This window comes from Cygnus atratus, chromosome 4 (genome assembly GCF_013377495.2).
Source record: "Cygnus atratus isolate AKBS03 ecotype Queensland, Australia chromosome 4, CAtr_DNAZoo_HiC_assembly, whole genome shotgun sequence".
Taxonomy (NCBI): Eukaryota; Metazoa; Chordata; class Aves; order Anseriformes; family Anatidae; genus Cygnus; species Cygnus atratus.
Window position 1 is genome coordinate 50,649,966 of NC_066365.1, and position 20,518 is coordinate 50,670,483.

Consider the following 20,518-nt stretch of genomic DNA (forward strand, 5'->3'; position numbering starts at 1 on the left):
ATAGATGCAGAACATGCTAGCAGTTGACAGGCTTTCCCCAGCATTTTCCCATTTTCAGGAAGAAATACAGGCAGCTGAGCCCACCTTGCCTTAGTAGCCTGTGCATTCTTCGTGTCACACAGTGCCAAGAGACAGACACTGCTGAGATACAGGTTACTGTTTGGAAGATGTTAGTTCTGTGCACGTATGAATACTGTATGAATGGATAATATATCTGAAAGAGTACTGGAAACAGTAGAGTGTGTAGCTATCTTTCCTTTTTTTTTTTTTTTTTTTTTTTTTCTTTTTCCTTGCTAGTTGTTTTGTGGCAACTGTGTAACAAAAGAATTCAGTAGTAAATGCCTTTTTCAAGCATAGGTGTGTTCCTGCTCAGCCATTTTGAAGGTGTAAGTTTAAGTAATTCATACTGAATGAAGACAAGGCTGGAAAAGAAGTGTCAAATGATGGCTGAATGTGCTTAGAAGTTATTAACAATTCTCCTTTTCCTTACAAAGCAAGAGTATATGGAATAGTGTTGCTAGCGGCCTGGAAAGGCTAGGAACCCAGATGGTTTTGATTTGCTTTTGCCTCATCATAGATAGGATTATTATGTGACTCCTGTAGATTTCCAAAGAAAATGCGAATGGGAGGAAAAATGGTATGTATTCTAGGGATGACATTAAACTGAATAGTCCTAGCCATAAATACAGTAGAATGTTTCTCTTTTGACAAAATAATTCACCAGATTGTTATCGATTCAGTGACTTAGATGGAAGTTTTTATTCCATAAATCCTTTATCTTTGATTCTATATGAAAGCCATAGCCCAAAGCTTACACCAACGTAAGTGCCTTGTTAACCCACTTAATCTTGAGTTTTCAGTTTCAGTTTATTGTTTTGTGATTTAGACAATAACAAATAGTTTTAATCCCTAGTCATCTCTTTGGTTATTTCTGTCAAGATACTGTGGTAATTTCAGAAAACATCCTTCTCTTTCTGTATTTTCCCCACAATGAAGCAAAATGTTCAAAGGTGAACATGTTTCTGAGCAAAGTGGCATCCCATTGAAAAATGACTGAGTCACCTCTACATTTATACATGGTAGATTATCGACCTTTGAGACATTGTGTGATTCCATTTTCATCTTTGGGAAGAGGACAAATAAGTATCTAGCTACAATGAACAGATGATGCTTTGCTTTGACTCTAAACCATGTCCTTCCTTTGATTAACGCTGCTGCTCTTATCTTTGGTCCAAGAGTCAATATCTTTCTATTCACTATTTGGAAAAAAGTCAGTAGTGTAAAGTTAACTTTACCCATTAAAATCTAAAATTTTAATTTCTTCAAAACAGAAGTTTAAAGTGTGAGAATAACTTATACATTTTAGAGAAAAATTGAATAAGAAATACATGGAACATAAGGAGACAAATGCTTTGAAGAAAATTCCTGCCATCTCTCTACCTTGTGTCCCAGCTTAGTGTCCAATTAAAATCAGATCATTGAAAGCTTATGATTTAAGTAGGTTAAGTAATTGTATAACGAGCAACAGGCATGGTAGATACATCACATACTGGTCTCCTTCAAGTTCAGAAGTCTGAACCTACTGATCAGGTATTAATAGGAAAAAAAAAAAAAGAGGTGTGTCCACTAATGAGGTCTAGTTGTCTTTTTTGGGATGGGGTGTCTGGTAGGTTTTCAATGCAGGCAGTGATTAATCACTGAATGGGAGCCACAGGGCAGGCAGGGTTTCTTTTTGCCCCTTTCTAGTTTTCCAGGCTTGAAAACTGCTTTCAGGAGAAGGTTTTCCTCTAACAGTATCCCTCTACACCCTGATTTTTTTTTCCAGAAACTTTTTATTGGCACAATTTAGGCCATTAAGATTTTTTTCTTTTCTTTTCTCATGGCTTCCATTTTTGCTTTCTGGTGCTAATGGCTCTTGTGCACCTACTTATTGAATTCTCAGCAAAACAAGAACCTGAAAGCAGTATTGTCAGCTTCTCCACTGCCCATTGAATCGTGATTTTCAGCAAGGTTATGGCTTTCCATTGCTGCTCTACTTGCTTAGCAAGACACTATGCAGTGAACATGCAGGTATCCAGGAAGGCATTAAGGTGGTCTCTGTGTGTGTTCAGAAAAACAACATGCCATTGTTTAAACCTTCACATGGGTAATCTCTGGAAGCCCTAGGAACCTGAAAATGAATAAATCCCAAAGCATAAATTCTGCATTAATTAAAGATTAATTTTGCTGTTGCCTGCTGAGGTAGGCTGAATGGATATTCATGTTTTGGTATTGAGAAATACCAGATAATGCTAACCATACTCTGATTCTTAAAATGAATGTCTTCTGCTTTAGTTTTTAGAAATCTTTGATATCCTCCATATGTTTACTGAATCTTGCTTTGGTTGTGTGGCATGGCAACATCACACATCTTTGCCACCAGCTGTTATTAATAAAGAAGTGAGAGCTTGGAACTGTAGTTTGCTGTAAGCTCAGCTGTTTCTTAATTTTAATATCCCTGAAAATTCAACAGTTCCATTGTAAACATGGGAAACATCCATTGTAGTTGCAAGTTTATATCAGTGAAATTTATAAACAATTGTAAGTATGTGCAATATATAAATATGTACCACAAAGTGGAGTCGTTACTCAGCAGCACTTCTTTTGAAAAATGAAGGGATTCAAAGGCATTACTATTGTAGAGGCGATACTACTATTCTCTGGTAGTGATAAATACCCTTTATTCTCTCCTCTAATTCATATTTTGAAGCAGGATTGGTACTGACTTTATATGATGGCTAAATGGTGTGTCTAATTCTTGTTTTAAACGAGGCAGAAGGCAGTTATTGGTATCAAGCTAATCCAAAAAAAAAAAATAATCCATGGAATCCCCAAAAAAATCCTTTCTTTTCCACCTCCTCTGCTTTCCAAGAGAATGTGTAATCATGTGTAATCAAGAACCAGGACAGTATTTTGCATGTGAATACTTTTCTGATTTCTAAATCAAATCTTCTCAGGGAGACCAATTATTATATTATTTATTTAGATTTATTTCAGTATCAAACAGGTGCTTTTTAAAGTGCCTTTGTAGTCCACTACGCTGACCCTATAGAACACAGGAGCCTTCCCACCCCGAAAATATATGAAATGGGAATAAACTCCTCCGAGCTACAGCTCTCCTACTGCAGTGCTTATGTCTGAGTGACCAACTCATTTCCACCTCCATCAAAGCCTTCAGAAAGGGAAGAATGAGTTGTGAAAGAGATGGTGTACCAGGAGCTAGCTTTCTTTTAAAATGAGCGTGCGCTATAAGACAGTAACTTGGACACCACTGGCAGCATGGTGGTCATCAGTTTTCCTGGATAAAAACTCAGATCTGGATCTTTGTGTTGGTGTCTCTGTTAGCTCTTAGTGCCTGAACTGGACAGTTCAAGGCAAGGGTAGGTTTGTCTAAGGAGCCTTCAGTCACGTTGTTTGAACTGCACTGCAGGCATACTACAAAGGAGAAAGCTTGGCAGACACCAGTGCAGGGTATCAAGCACACAGATACTGGAACACCATTGTTACGTTTGGATTTGTCTCAGTAAACTTACCCCTGGATATTTCTTGAACTGAAGCTGGAGCAGCACCAGATCTGTGTTGTCACCGAGCAGGGTGAGACATACTGGAATGTCACCTTGTCTTTTCTGAGCTTCTCATGCACATCTCACAGATTTCTTAATTCCAAAGTTGTCTCAGTGGCTGAAAAACTGCTGAAGTTGTATGTCAGGAATAAAGAATCCCAAAGTTGTGCTCCAGAAATGAAAGAAAAATACCACATCAATTTTGTTTATCAGTGATGTCTGGTGATGCCCACTTTGGATTTTTACTGTGCTGCCTCATGCTGGGTTAATAACAGCTTCAAAGGTCTCCTGAACAGCACAAGTGACCAGTGGGTCTCTGTGGTAGTCTGAAGTGCAAACAATCACCTTACTTCACACCTTGTGTCTTCTGTAAGAACCATCTCTGACACATGATCATCTCTCCTAACTTTAAGTGAAAATGTAAGTTGGGGAGATTAAAGGTGCTTCAGGTTTTTGCTTCAGCCAAAAGAATCCAGCTGGACATAGCATCTAGCACCAACTAAACACTTATTTCGGAAGGATGTTCCCGGCTTTATATGACAGCTCCTTTACTTAAATAGTCTGTCTTTCAGATTGGTGTGATGACTCAGTATGTTTATATTCCAGTGGTTAGCATAAGGGTAAGTCAGAGTATTTTATTTCATGGATGGGAAAGGAGGCCTGATCATCTCAATGAACTCTGAATGAATTACGTCAGCAATTTGTAATTTGTCTGAGGCTATGGCACTTCCTGGGAGAAGTTACAGGATTGCAGTGAACTTGAACTACCAAAAAACCTGAAGCAATTCATTGTGCAGATAACAATTCATGTGACAACATGCTTCTGATGTTTGCTGCCTTGCTGTATGAAAAAATTTTTTGTTTGTTTGTGTGTTTCATTTATTTTTTCTTCCCTAAACCACACCATTTCCTTTTAGAATAACTATGACACTTTTGTTCTTAAATTAGTGGTGTGCTCTCAAGTCTGAGTATTGTGTTTGCAGACAAAGTTGCTTAATAGCCAATTTCTGTTGCTTCCTTAAGATCCATTCTTTAGTTGGTCCATTTCAGCTTGGCACTCTGATTCCTCTAACATTTTCAATGGAAGATTATGCAAAACCAGTGACTTTTGTTCTCAGTGACTTTTTGCCCATTCCTGTTTTTAGCGTGTGACTTTTCCTCGTCCTTTGGATGATTTATCTTACACTTTCTACTTGTTACATTGACCATTAAAGCATGGCATTACATTTTTTGGATGGAATAGTTGTCAAACACAAGTGCATTGCTGACTCCCAGATTTTTGTGTGAACAGGACAGCACTGATACAGAAATGTAGAATACTTGCAGCTTTTGTTACTCACTCCCAGGCTTTTGAATATTGTGAGTAGGTTAAAAGAGGATCTAAGAACAAGTAAGTTTAAATTTATTTTTATATGCTACCATGTATTTAAACACTGACACTTCACATGTTCAGTTTTTGCTCCGAGACAGTGAGAATTGGAACCATATTCCCTTGCATGGAAAGGAAATCTGTCATCGCAGGCACAGTCATGTGAGTCCCATATCTAGAGCTTTTAGACAAATATCATGACAGTTGATAAAATCACAAAAGGTGCCAGCAGTGCACTGGAATAGGAACAATATCAAAGATATGTAAAGAACTGCAGATAGTTCATGTTTGGAAAATATGTTAGATTATGAAAACTATGTGCTATCCAGCTTGGCTGGATTCCCCAATGGCACTGTGACTTTTACAAGGCCACCTGTTTACTGTCCCCTAGTGACATTCTGCATGTCATGGTTGTACTCCTTTCTTGTCTTCTTTCCACTGCTTTCCAGTATAAATACTGCGTAGTACTTTGGTGCATGGCTTGCTCAAGATATTTTGATGTTTGGGACCCAGCAGTTGTCTTCCATGTTTCTTTGTAGAGACCCAGCATGCTCTATCAGACGATACTGGCCATAGCCTGTTAGCCCTAGTGGTATTTCCTTACAGGGAGATCATTTGTTAGGTTTGCGATGAGAACAGCAGGACGTATATATGTCACATGCTTACACCACGATTAAGGTTGTTTTATAGTCTAATAGCTTAGATAATTTTGGGGTCTAAAAGGAAAATTGCATGCTACCACGGGCTTTTCATCCATAAATCTTAATGTAATTTGTTATTTCTGGGCCTTCATATCACAAGCATGTTATTGAAATGACACCCATAAGATATTTTTTTTTTTTTTTTTTCCTTTTCCCCCCACAACTTGCAGAAGACAAGCTGTGAATTTTGGTCCAATGAATTGTTAGTCTTTCGGTAGTCAGACAGGACTGTACTTTTTTTCCCCTATTTTTTGCCTCTGTGGATTCAGAAAATCAAGTGTGAGCAGTCTGATACAGCAGTCCTAAATAAGAGTAGGATTTTCTCAAAAATCTGAACTGAAATTACCTCAGAGTTATGTCATGGTGTATTTCCTTTATTGAAATCAATACTTACAGAACAGCATTTGGGTATTAAGTAGCAGTTAATAGTGTTTCACCAGAGACAGAATGTTTTGGCTGTCATAAGAAATTATCTGATCTTTTTAAGCACCCAGTATTCTGACTGTTTAATACAAAAACTGATTGTATTAAAAGCAAATGACTTGTTGCCTCAAAAACGAGACACTGACCTTTCCTACCTACAGTGTACACAGCATTTAACTGAAAAAAAAGTCTTTTTTGAATCAATCTGTCTAACATCAGTGGTAGGAAGGGAACTCGTACCAGTATTCTTCAGGAACTGAGGATATGTTTTCGTCCAGATAAATCTATTCTATGCCCAAACCTCTAGTATTTAGGATTGGTTTATTTCTGTCTGTCCTCAAGGATTCTGCTTCTAAGTCTTCTTGCCCTTCCTTTGGAAAGAGATAAAAATGTATATGTAGAAAATACTTCAGTTTTGTGTACTTAGAGAATGACTCAGAATATAGACTACCGAGAGGGTTGAGGGAGATGTTTCGCTTCTTGGAGGCCTAAAGTGGGCCAAATGAATAAGGATGTAGCACAAAATGAATAAGCATGTTTCCTTCTACAGTCCCATTTTTCTCTGACAGTTCTGTTATTTATGACTGATTTTGGATTCATAGCCCCTTAGGGATATTACTCTTTTGAAGTCTTTCTTTGCTGGGGATCGCAAGTTTCAATTTTTTAATGAAATTAGAAGCGCGCCCTTCTTTTCTTACTTCTTACTAATCTAAAAATGGGCTACCAGGAAGATACAAAGTGCTAGACTAGAAGAACTGGGAGGACAAAGCATGTCTGAAGTTTTTCCAGACACCATTGGCATACTATAGCACTTAAAAGTGGTGCATGTATTCTTTTTGTATTGTAATATTTGGTGGCAAGAGGAAAAGAAACAGTATCAGGGAATATGTAAAAGTTGGTATAATGTATTTATATTTATGTCTAGGACTTTTCATTAAATTCTCATTGATGACATAGGAGCCGTTAACATTTTTTTTTCATATTCACCACAGAAATTGATGGAAAAAAAACTCATATAGATGTTCAAGTGATGGAAAATTAGCATTTATTAAGGCTATGCTTGCTGAGTCACCGATGATGATTTTAAATATGTTTAGTGTTTTTCGTGATATCTTTTCCTGTAGAAGGGAAAAATATGACATGCTGTTTAGTTGCCTGTAAATATTTACTTTGCTGTTATACCAAACAAGCAATTCAGGGTGTTTAGAGAAGGATGTCTTTCCCAATCTAACATTCTTTTCTTGAGCAGTCACTGAAAGCAAATTTGGATACAACAGACTCCTTTTAAATCTTTGGTAGTAAGTTGCCAATGCAAAGACTGGGATTTTTTGCTACTTTTAGGTGTTGATAAGAAGGTAAACATTTGAGGTCCTTCTTTATTATAAACATCTGATTAAAGTATCTACTATTCACAGTGCCAACAGACTTAAAATAAATTCCTCACAAAAACAGGAATGTAAAAGCAAGGTATTTCAGAAGCTTACTGGTTTGTGTAGTGATGGTCCTGCTCCCCATTACCTGGTGCAGCAGAACCATGCTCTTTTTCACAGTATATCATGACTTGAAGGGATAGTGTGCTCTGATTCATGAGGAGTCTACGTTCAGATGTTCAGATGGCTGTGGTACTCTACTGAGTTGTAGATCTAATTTTTGGGCTGAACAGGGGATTGAACTCAACAGCACCATTTCCTGAGGGAGCACTGTAACCACTGTACTGTCAGAAAAGGCAATTTAATGTCATTTTCTCTTTTTTTTTTTTTTTGGCCATGCTTTCAAAAGTAGTTGAAAGTTGAAGTTACAGCAGCTGTGTTTTGGGAGAGCTGTGTTCACAACAGAGCTGTGTTATTCCTATGCTACCTGCACTCAGACCTCCCAAAGGGATCTAATATAGACTGAGCAAAACAAGGTTATGGGATTCAGTGAAGGTGGCTGCTAAGCTGCTATGCTCCAACACGACCAGAAGCAAAACTTGAGGCAGACTTCGAAGAGTTTAATATTTTAAAATGTAAGCAAGTGTGGACTTCAAGATGTCATGTTGTCAAGTAAGGGTTGTCTGTTACTTGGAGTTAGGTTTCTGAAACTGAAACTCACCCAAAAACTCACCCAATTTTTTTTTTTTTTCTGTGTGCCTGGGTATTTGAAGTGTTAGTTGCAAGTAAAGGTGGAAATTTAGCTGACATATCCCAAAATCTTGAATTGCAGCATTTGCCACTTCTGAATAAGGTGTGAAGAAAAAACACTTGAGACAAGCAGTTGGCTCTCTCAGCATTCTTTGTATTTTGCTTATGGTGGAAAACGGTGATGATTTGATTACAGACCTTGCCAACTCACCCAGGCTGTACCTTATGAGCAGACAAAGCGACCCTGAGCTGGCTGTTTCAGATGTTCAGAGAACGCTACCATCTTTAAGCTGACCATCAACCTACATCCTGCAGTAGGACAGTGTTGAGACTGAATCACCACAATAGAAGGCACAGTGGTTATGAAGTGAGATACTGCTCATATCTCACACCATGCTGGCACCATACCTGTTTTCAGTGCTACCTGGTCTTTAAACAGTGCAAGTTTTCACAGTCAAGGGAGTAATATAGGCAGTGAGATTAGGCAGGAATAAATCTAGTCTCTAGTTCCTTAAGAAGCAGTCCAGTTTTCATTCGTGCTAGTCACTCTGGTAACCTGTTCCTCACAGAAAAACACTTAGAACATAACCAATCAAAGCGTTAACATGCAGAGACTGCCATTTACAAGACTACCGATGAATGTGATAGACGTCCATCTCTTGATGATCTTCAGAAAGAGTCTGTCAACGTAATGGATGCATTTACACTCTTGTGTCCCGTCCCGATCAACTTCAATGTGATTGATTTTCCTGACGAAGAGGCTAAACTGTTATTTGTAGGCTTTAACTCATGACTCATCCTTTTGGAAGACTTTGTCCAGAGTTAATTTTCTATTTTGCCTTACTATAGGGAAAATGTTAATTATTTTTAGTTAATTTTGATTAAAAAAGAATTAATTAATAACTATCATTATTAACTTCATAATGACAGTTTCAATTTTGCTATTAAATATATATTTGGAATTTTGTTTTTGTTTTGTTTTTGTTTAAAGAATATGATATGTTTCTAATATATGAAATCATAGCCTTAATAGAGTTATGTTTTTAATTTTTTTTTTCCCCCAAGACTACTGTATATATTTTGATTATTTTTATTATATATACCTGTTTAGCCTTTGGCAGAAGTTTGTGCAACTCAGCTGAAATCAGAAAATTATTTTTCTTTATTATTGCATATTCCATTTGTAGAACAGAAAACACTACTTGTAAACACCACTGAATACTGTGATAAGTTAAAGCTTTGTAAAGTACTTGAAAATAAACATTATTGTAAATAATAAGTGGAATGCTCCTTGTCACTGTTATTGTCACTTAAAACAAAGGTTATAATAATTTCTTGGTTCCTTTTTTTTAAAAAAAAGAACAGGGAGCTTTTTATATAATTGGTAAATGATTATTTTTAATTAGAAAATAAGATGTCTTTAGCCTTACTACTGAAGTGTATTATGTATTTTACTTTTTTTTTTTTTTTTTCAAATGCAATACCTATCTGACTTCTAGTTCATCAGGTAAAAGGTTTGGAAATTTCAGTGAAATTGTAGGTTTGTGGATGTTGGATGAACTAAAATTAATGGTATGATTGCACTAGGCTGTCCACCAAAAAGGAAGATTATATACGACTTTTCGGTAAGAATTTAAAACAATTTGTACATTTAAATAATCTAGCTGTTTTGTGAAATGGGTGGGACTGCCCTTGAAAACATAGGAGTTATTAACTGACACTGGAATGATAAAACTGTGCTCTTTTGTTTTTCAGGTCTTAGGAGCAGATGAGGATAATATGGGGGATGGTTGCTCTCAAAAACTGGCTTCTGCCAAGTTTCTTCGACTTTTGCTCCTAATACTAATTCCATGCATCTGTGCCCTTATCCTTTTGCTGGTTATTCTGCTTACCTTTGTAGGTGAGTGCTAACAGAGTAAATTGGCCTGTTTTCAATTAATGCATTTCTATCTCAATTTTAGTCTCCTTTTCAAGTGCTAATGTGGACATTAAAGATGTATCTTAGCACATCTACCTAACAATCTAAACTGCCTAGTGAAATAATAATGTTTGTTTCAGAGAAATAAATATGATATTTGGATTTATAAATTTAAAATATATTTATGTAACAAATAAATTTATGTAACAATTCTTTTTCTGAATTTCTGAAGGTAGATTTTTGATGATCTGACTACCTTGAATAGATAGCATTTAGATGGTTTTCTGCAGTCGTTTTAAAACTATAAAATATATTTATGTTAGACATTTAGATAACTGTCAGTGGAATAGAATATTTTGTACCTTTATGTCACACATTGATGTGTAAATCTGTTTTTTATTTTCAGGTGAAGGTTAATTTTATAAGTATCGACAAATCTTTCTGAACAGTCTACAAAATATTACTGTTCAGCTAAGGAAAATACGTTTCTTTCTACTAAGTATGAAATATATATCAATGCAAAACCCCAAGTATGCTTTGTGGAAACTTGTTGCAGAAATATTAGAATTTACATGGCTTAGTCTGTTAACTCTGTGTCTGTTACAGAATTAACGAGCTAATAATTTATTACCAATAAAACTTTAAGAAGCCTTCCTTTTATTGCCACTACAGAGAAGCTGACATGTCTCGTCATTAAATCTCTTCAACTACAACATGAGAAAGGCAGTAATGCTGGGTTAAAACATAAAATTTTTTTTGAAAAAAAAAAGTAAAAAAAACCAATTGTTTTGCTTTCAGTGCTGAGAAGATGTGGCATTTTTACTTCAGTTTTTGGTAAAGAAAATATTTTCTTGTTGTGCTTCCTTGAGTAATTCAGGAGCACATCTTTAACAATTGTGGTAATGTGTGTGTATCTTTATATATATATATATGGATATATATATATATAAAAATCTATATTTCCCTTTAAAACCCCCAGCTTACATACCATACAACCAAACAGCAAGCACAGGAAGGAAACAAACATGTTTCATTAGCACCTTCACTTCTGTCAAAACCAAGACAACTTAAATGTATTTTCTCAATTCAGTCTGTAAAGTATTTGCAATAATATGTTGTAGACCTGTTCTTTTCATTTAACTTAGGTTAGGCAAGTCAAAATAACAAAGCTAATGAATGCTATGATTGACAACTGAGTTTTGGGATGTATCTTTAAATTGAGAACAGGCTGAAGTGGACTAAGACTAGTAAGTCTAGCAATTAGGAAATATGACGCTGTTCAATTTACTTTCCTTATGTTTATCATTCCATTTGTATCCTTCACATCCTCTGCCCTAGATTTTCATTCTTTGGTGAGAAAGCAGATAAAAAAGCAGGTGTATTTGTCAGATCTACTCATTCTCCTCCTCTGAGGCATGTGTTGACATAATACTCATTAAAATGTATGAAATCCTCTGGGGAAATGGGACTTGTTCTGATTCTACTTACACAGCAAAAATCAGGACTATCGTCTATTAGGTCAATGTAATTACTGTGGGGTGAAGAATAAGACTTGGTGTTATTACTCATGTCTAAAACTGGCAAAGCTCCCTTAAACATATCTTAAATTTTCATGATTACAATTTGCTATTCTTCACTTTCAGTTTTCAGCTTCTGCTTGATGTGCATTGATAGCCTAGAAACAAATATATTTGATGTCAGTAATTAAATGAACAAATTCTATGGATGTCTTTAAAATGTGTGTAAAATAATGTATTCAGTTTTATTTATTGAGAACACATTATATCCAGAATAGTAGTTCATATTCAGTTCAGATCAGTAGTAAATTAATGCTGTTAACACTCTGATATTGGTATGATGATTTACAGTGTAAGAAATGAGTTGATGGTACTGACTGACTCACAAATTACCCTCTCTATAGGAAATTATCATCTTATCACCAAATGGAGGAGCTAAGTTCTGTGGTTGTCATTCTAGTATGTTTCACTGCTTATTAAGTCATAAATAGAGAGCTCCAAGTATTAAAACATAAATAGAGAGCTTCCAGAAAAAGAGTCTCCAGGGAGACCTTATTGCAGCCTTTGAATACTGAAAGAGGGCTTAGAAAGATGGAGAGAGACTTTTACAAGGTACTGGTAGGACAAGGGGTAACAGTTCTAAACTGAAAGAGAGGGTAGATTTTGATTAGATATAAGGAAGAAATTCTTCACTCAGAGGGTGGTGATGCACTGTAACAGGTTGTCCAGAGAAGCTGTGGATGCCCCATCCCTGGCAGTGCTCAAGGCCAGGCTGGATGGGGCTTTGGGAAACCTGGTCTAGGGGAAGATGTCCCTGTCCGTGGCAGGGGATTGGACTAGATGGCCTTTAAGGTCCCTTCCAACCCAAGCCATTCTGTGATTCTATGATTCTCTGATTATCAGTGATGTGCCAATGCCTTCAGAGTGCACAGATTCATAGGGCAAACCCTGCAGAAGAAATCTCAGTGGGTATGTGCTGGCTAGTTACAGCAGTGATCCATCATTCTATTCTGTGTAACTGCCTAATCCATTACACATGCTTTGGTAGGCTGCTTTGCTCTGTTTGGTTAGCTTTTTAAACAAATGTGGTCTTCTTGGGATTTCCTGCTGTGAACTACTAGAAATCACTCACAGTGAACTGCCAAAATCTCACTTTAATAGTCTGAACAGTGTGACTTATTCCTTAGATCTTTTAACTGTCCATTTCAGATCTTTAAATAAAACATTAATTCCCCAATAGTGAAGAGCAACTGGAAGGTGATCAGTAAGACTCTTGGCAAGGCATCGCTTTGAACCAAATGAATCTTAAGCCAGTTCCTTGGTTTTGTACCATGCACAATGAGATCCATCATGCTGTATATTCCCGTCATCTGGACATGTCCAGCTGTAGCTGAAAACACAATTCCAAAATGGTTACAGCTATTTCTCAACTAATTAGCTATCTAGGCTATGATTTACTATCTTCAGCTCTGTATTGAAATTTAAATAGTTCCTGCAGGACTTTTGATGCTGCAAAAAAATCTCTCGTAAATTAAATTTAAGATTGAAGATGTACAATATTATTTAAGGGGGAAAAGGACTATAATCAATGAAAATACAAGCCTAACTCAGAAAGAGAGTGGAGACTATACCCTGGAATTAATTTTCTGAATTCTCTACTCTGTGGACTAGGAGGATGAGAGGATAGGAGGAAAGGGGGAGAACAAAGTGCCTCAGGAAGGTGATCCAAAAACATCACATGCTATCTGGAAACAGAGTTGTCATCTAGAGCTGGCCAGCAGTGAAAGCCAAGCAGAGGCTTATGCCTACCTCTTTCAAGAGCATATGCAGCAGACCCCAAGCAACTGCAACTAGCTGGTTGGAACAGAGCCTAGAGCCATCTCCTAATATTACCTAAGAGCATTATTTAAAAGAACACTGCTACACTTAGTCTTTTAAAGCTTCCTAATAGTGATGGTGCCTGCCAACACATAGTAAAACAGTGGCTGGAGCACACATCTAGAAGGTGGAAAAGCTGGATTCTTCAAACTTCTTCAGCCTTAAAATGTTTGTTTGGAAACCTGTAAAGTTAAGGTAAAACTTAAAGATCTGAGAAAACAGAAACACAAAATTTACATGTACCCAGATTCCATAAGCCTCCCTACTGGTAATATCAACTTCTTGTTTCCCCTCTCTTCCCGTGCTGTCTGTAAAGGTTATTTTGTAGGCAAAAGGTCTTAAAAGAAATTTAATGATACTCATTGTCAGCTGAGATACAATTGGGAAGGTCTGTTGTCTGGAAGAGGTTCATTATGTGGTCCCCCTGTCAAGAAAAAGAAGGGGAGTTGTTATCACTAGGAAACTGAAAATAGAACAAAAATGTTATTGTTGGAAAGATGGGTTGAAGAAGCAAACAGGCATCTGGAGATCTCAGTGGAAGAAATAAATGACCTTATGGGTAGCGACAGCTATTGTTCTAGTTCCAGAAAGAGAATGAAATAAGGCTGAGTGGGGATAGGATAGAATCCAGTGGGTAACATGCATATTTTCCTTAATAGTATTTATTGGTCCACTGTGTTAAACAACAGAAAAAAAATGTTTAAGCTTCTTTCAAGCTTTTACCTGACTTGTAATGTATTTCCTACTATTCTGCTGAATGATTTATAAATAGCTAATCATTTTTACTTCAATCATTATTCATAGCTCTTTGGGACTGACATTCTTCAGGCTTTTTCTATTTTTATGTTGAGTGGAGAAGACAGTAGCTGAGGGAGGAGGACAGAGAATGAGATTAAAAAAAAACACCCTCGAGTTCCTGAGTTAAGGTTATTCTTGAGTTAAGGAAAAAATACACACTTTTCCAAGGGAGGAAAAGAAGTTAAAATTAACTTTTTGAAAGCTACAGCGAAAATGACTGAAGTTTGAAACTTGAAACAAAGTAGGTTTCCCACTCACAGAGATTCAAAGCTCTATTTGGAAACACAGGATCCAAGTAAAGCTACATATGAGTGAGCACGATTTCTGTGCATGCTTAGTTACAATTCCTAAGATTTTAGCAAATCATATTACTGCTGGTCCCCATTGTGAAATCAAAGCATGTTCAGTCTTCCCATTTGGCCTGACCAGAGGACTCAAGAAAGAGATATTGCTGCTGAAATAATTTGTGGGTGGGAGATTTTCTGATGCTTCTGTAAAATACCCACAGCATACTCCTCCAAATCCCAATGAATTATGCACATTTGCTGGTAGAGAAACAGAAACTTTCACATACATAGATATAAAGTTCCCTTGGGTTCTGCTAGTGAAAGTCAGACACCAAGTTTTACTCACAGTCAGTGGCAATTGAGCCGAAACAACCCAGTATGGATAAACAAGTAAATGGTAAATCTCAAAGGGTAGCTGTTTCATTGAACCCCTTACAAGTTTAACTTTCTAGTTCCAGTTGCCACAGTTAGATGTTGCTCAATGAAAAAGGAAAATTCTTCCTTTTCTACTCTCCTGGTTCCCTTTTCTTTTTACATATTAAACTTCCCAACCCCAAATCTTTTCAGACAGTAACTGGAATTAGGGTCTTCTGGCATTGTTAGTTATTTGCAGCTGTGATTAATAAAGATTCCTTCCTGTCCAGTCATTGAATTTCACACTGAGTGAGCTGGTTCAATCTAGCTGCAAAGTGGATGAAGGGGTGAGGAGAGGGATTCTGTAAGAGCAGGAGGTAGGGGTTCAGGATATCTGAGTGGGTGCAGGCTGTACGTGGTGCCTGGAGCTGGCAGAGCCAAGGTGCTGGCTAAGTGTGGTCATGAGACTTGGCATTTTGGTAAATGCAGTAATCAAACTGAAAATGAAGTTCGGTAGAGGTGGTAGTGGGTGTTGTTTGTACTCAAGAGTCAACTGTACCAACGAGCTAATATAATTCTTTTTTATATTTTTTTTCCCTTTCTTCCAGGGGTGTTAGAAAAAACTTGCTTTTATTCAAATGGGAGTGAGGTCCTCACAGTTAATGGTGACATTGAAACATCTGACATTCTTTTGCCAAACATGGTTGAAAACAGTTCCACGACTAATCCCATAGTAGATCTCAGCACATGGACTCCCACCTGGACCACCACACCTTTATCCCACACTGGCCAAATGAACAAGAACTCAAATGTATTTAGAGAGACTTTCCAGGAAAACTCATTTGTCCCTACATCTCAAGCCTCAGTCCTCAATCCTGATCCTACAAATGATGCTGCTTTGGCAGAGGGCTCTGAATATAGCACCCAGCTGTTTGCCACTGCAGAGGAAGAGACTTCGTGGTCCATAGATGCATCCTTCAACATCACAGAGAGGATGACCACTCTGCCTGTATTAAGCCCTACCTATCCATCTGTGCCACAAAAAGTGGATCAGAAAAAAAGTAAGTTTATATTTTTTTTAGTTTTATAATTATGACTCAAAAGTACAGAACACACTGCTGGCTGCTTCCTTATGAGTTCCCATGAGTTCTGAGGGATTAGTGTTTTTTTTGATAATTTATTTTGTCTTGCACATTCCATGTTGCAAGCAATCAGTATCTTATCAGAACATTTGATTGACCCCATTGAGGAAGATGCACTAAGTTCTTTCAGGTATGAATGCTTACAGTACATTCTTCAAATCATGCATGCTTACCAAGTCTGAAAATGAATTATTGCAGACTGTATTCAGTTTGTAGATTGAATTTTCTATGTTCTGTTAAAATTATATATGTGGTAAGTACCTTCTTGAACTGGGGATATAATTACAGTTAAAACATTTTCTATGTTAATGGATAAATTGTTCTCTAATTTGAAGTTGTTTCTCCATGCAGCGATAAAATTCAATTTCTGAGGACTGTAATCAAAATGTCAAAAAGAACAATAATGATTAACTGTGATCAGTTTTCATTGGTCTGACTATACAAGGAGGCGCATTTCATTAGTGCCATGGTAATTTTATTGATTCATCATGTCAGTGGTATTGAAAGGTTTCTTTGTATTTTTTTGCTAACACATGGAACACTAGGGTGACATATTAAAATGAATTTGTTTCTCTTTAACTACATATCATTCTTTTGCTGTTGATCTCATGAGAGCATGGAGCAAAACTTATTCCAGGAGTTATAGGGAGAACTGAAATACATACAAAGAGATAGACTGTGACCTGAAAGTGGCACACTCTATTAACTGTATATTTGAAATTTCTGTGAAATGAACAGATGGTGTCTGACAGAGGTGATCACTTCAGCCATTGAATTATGCATTGTTTTGTGGAGAATCTCTGTGTCATTCCTCTCTTGGATTCCATGCTTAGTTAAATACTAAAACCTGATATTAGTTGCCTACCTAATGAATCTATTACTCAGGTGTGAGTGATCAAATTGATGGTACGTCACAAGTTTTTTGCTCTGCTGTTTTCTTCTAATGCATTCTGCCTTCAAGAGGTTGTCCCTTGCTTCATTCATACCTCCCTCTACCCCACCCTAACATCAAACAAGCGGGTAAAAGTTAGGAAAGAGGTCTGTTACGCTCTTTCTTGTTCTTTCTGGAGTGAAGTGAAAGAGGAAAACCTTTGATTTTTTTTTTTAATCTATTTTTTATTTATTTTTAACCTGTAACATGGAACAGAATCCTTGTGAGGCCATTTCAGTGATAACTTATTTTCTTATTCACAAATTAGCCCTCAAAAATAATAACTTATTGTGAATCAATGTTCTGTTATTTTGTTCTTTCTGTCTCCAACACTGTAGTGATTCTGTAGCCATTTGAATGGTCCAGGCTTTCTGTACATTCAGTTTGCTACGTGATTTTCTTAAATTGGCTGATATCTTGTTTTTTCTCCTCACACCCCAAACTCAGAACAAATGCATGTAAATGCACACTTGTATCCCCTCAGTGATTCATTTATTTACCTTATGTGGTAACTTGGCTAGTTATCACTGTGCTGAGGAACAGCTCAGAAGCACAGCGTGCTACGCTATAGATATTTCCAACTCTTAGTGTTTTCAATGATTATGATTGTAAAAGACACCTTGAAGTTATTAGCCTGTTGGTTAATGTTGAGCAGAACTATGGGGCCTGTTTTTCTTCACTTGAACTTTTTTGACATGTGCTGTGGGGTCAAATTGTTTCTTTTCTGGAAGATGATGTCTTTGTATTGCAGTCTTAGTAACTAGGTAGTTACAGTGTAGATGTGCTTTTTTTATTTATATTTATGTGGAAGTTGCCTTAAAACTGTGTGTGCATGTGTAGATATATAAATATACATTCAGTCTGTATATATATACATTCAGTCTGTATATATATATATATAAATTCTGTGTGTATATATATGTGTGTGTATATATATATATATATATATATGTATATTTGGGGGTCTAGAAGAATTTGTACTCAGAATAACTATGTATTCCCATACTTGTCCAAGGCACTGAGGTCTAGAAATCAGGAGACTGTGATGAGTACACAGGGCTTCTCACTGTCTCACTCTTGTACTGTCCTTTGCAAATTCTCTTTACACTTCTCCTTGGTCTCTTTAATCTCTCCTTTCCCACTAAGCTTTGCTTCCTGGAGAGAATTCTAAGGTAACAGAAAACTTATTTTGATGTCCAAAGGAGTTCTTGTGTATTCTCTCGTGGAGGGAGATGGGGAAAAAACAGGACCAGAGATATAAAATAATTTTTTGCATAGTGAGGCTGGAATAGTCTTTTGGAGTACAAAGGATTTTTTGAGATAAGTAAAACTTACTGACTATGTGGGAATGGTGTTAGCAGATCAAAATAAATCTCTCTTGCTTTGTGTCTTGATCCAGTTGTCACCATTAGAACATGCCAAAAGACAAGTAAAATAAGGCTAACATACAGAGACACCTCAACATTATATGGTAGCAGATTCCAGTGACCTGTAGTGAGTCCTGATGAACGTTCTTCCATTAATTGATGTAATCACTTTTGGACCAATGTAAAATAGAGGTCTGAATTTCTTAGGCACAACTCATAAGAAAATTAATCTCCAAATGAAGTGTGGGGCTGATGTTCCACAGTCATCAACACACACTAGCAGATCATCCATCAGTACAGGTTTCATCTGGTTCAAACGTGGGCAGGTGAGTGCACTTATTTCTGATGATTTAGTAAGAGAGCATAACTTGGACTTTATGCTCATTTTATGCAGGGTGTTGGAAGGCAAATGATAGGTCATACAGCATAGAGACCACCAGTGTAAAAGCAGCCAGACAAAATTCTCTGAGCACATATGAAATGGCAGTAAAGTGGTGGTAATATTTTTGTTTTGCTGTTGGTATCATTAGCACTGGATTTGTTTTAAAGTTGAACTGCAGCTTCAGTTAAAGGCATTAGAAAACGTTAATAAGAGAAATGATAAACATTGTGACCATATGGTATTCACTCAAGACATATTTAAAGTAACACAAATATGACATTCCTGAGTTTTTAACAGAAGAGGAATGAAATTTCCCACATATGACATCAGTTATGTTAAAAGTCCTTGAAGCATAAAGAGGTGCTTTGTCAGAAATCCTAGTAAAGAATGAGTTAGTAGGTAAGTGGGAATGCATGGTACAATAAGGAAGAGACAAAGAAGTTTCTTTTCCTTTTGCAAGAGGAAGCAATGGCTCACAAGTCTACTAGAAAGTTCGCTGAAGGAGTCAGTGACATTGCTGGTTAATGCAGCATATTTTTTCTTTAACTTCACTGAGAAGTCTTAAAGAGAACTGTCTGACAAACTAATTGCTCATTAAAAGATGGCGAAATATATGAATTAATGGTTAGGTTCCACAATGAAGCTTGCCAGTGGAGTCTCACAGGGTTTTCTGTGAATGTAGTGTTTACACTACATTAAAAACAAAAAAAAAAACAAAAACAAAACAAAACAAGAAAAACAATCTGGGAAAGTAGTGAACAGTCAGGTAACAACATTTCTGCTACTGCAGAATTACCTGTCTGAAATGAATATCTGGAAATCGTGTAAAGGTCTCATAGTAGAGAGAGAAAGTGATAAAATGTTTAGAAATATTTATGTCAATACGTGAAAAAGAATGCTGGAGAGTGGGGAACAACCCTAACCCCATATAATACAGCAGTGCATTTTCACCTAGCTTTGCAGCCAAAAAAAAAACAACCAACAAACAAGACAAAACAAACAACAACAAAAACATTTGCTGTAGACAGCACTCTGTCTTGGTGATGGTTAAAAAGGCCACACTGAGTGTTAGGTGTTGTCATAAGACTGCAGAGAACAAAAGAGAAAATCTCATTACATCAGCGTATAAGTTCAGAAAGGTAATAGTAGAATTGGCAAAGGCAAATGGCAGGCAACCAGACCAGTAGAGGTATAGAATAGCTTAGATGTGAGGAAACACTAAATTTGAAACAGACATGCTTTTCTTCCTGGAAAACAGGTGGCTAAGGGCTAAGTGGTTATAGCAGATGACCATACAATTTTGAGTGGCCTGGAGATGAACAGGCAGCAGTTACTGTTTTTCATTCTGTAAGTAGGTGCCCAGTGTTTTTTGTTTGTCAGACTTAAACAAATGAGACAGGGACATCTTCACAGAAAACATAGCTACATCATGGAACTGATTGCCACAGGATGATGAAAAAAGCAGAAAGTATGAAAATGCTTGGAAAACTTCATGATGGGTTGGTCTGTTGCAGGCTTTTAAACGCAGCAGCCCAGTTTCAGCCCCTGACTGAAGAAGTCTCAAGACTTTAAGTTGCCAGAAGTTGTTACACTTGCAGTTGTTCCTTATTTGCTCTAAATTCTTACAATTTTTCTTGTGGCCCCTCATGTGTTACCTCTCTGTTGGAAACAAAGTGAAGGAATACATTTTTCCTGTTGAGTGATTTGAGTTTGTGTAAGTTCAGATTTA

General features: G+C 36.8%; 1 protein-coding gene across 1 annotated transcript in view; it reads left to right on the forward strand.

The window, feature by feature from the left end:
- Nucleotides 1–20,518, forward strand: part of CORIN (corin, serine peptidase) — a 132,892-nt gene that overhangs the window by 6,463 nt on the left and 105,911 nt on the right. The window contains exons 2-3 of the mRNA XM_035550654.1: nt 9,971–10,115; nt 15,576–16,028. Coding sequence (XP_035406547.1) covers nt 9,971–10,115; nt 15,576–16,028 — 598 coding nt within the window. The remainder of the gene's footprint in view (nt 1–9,970; nt 10,116–15,575; nt 16,029–20,518) is intronic.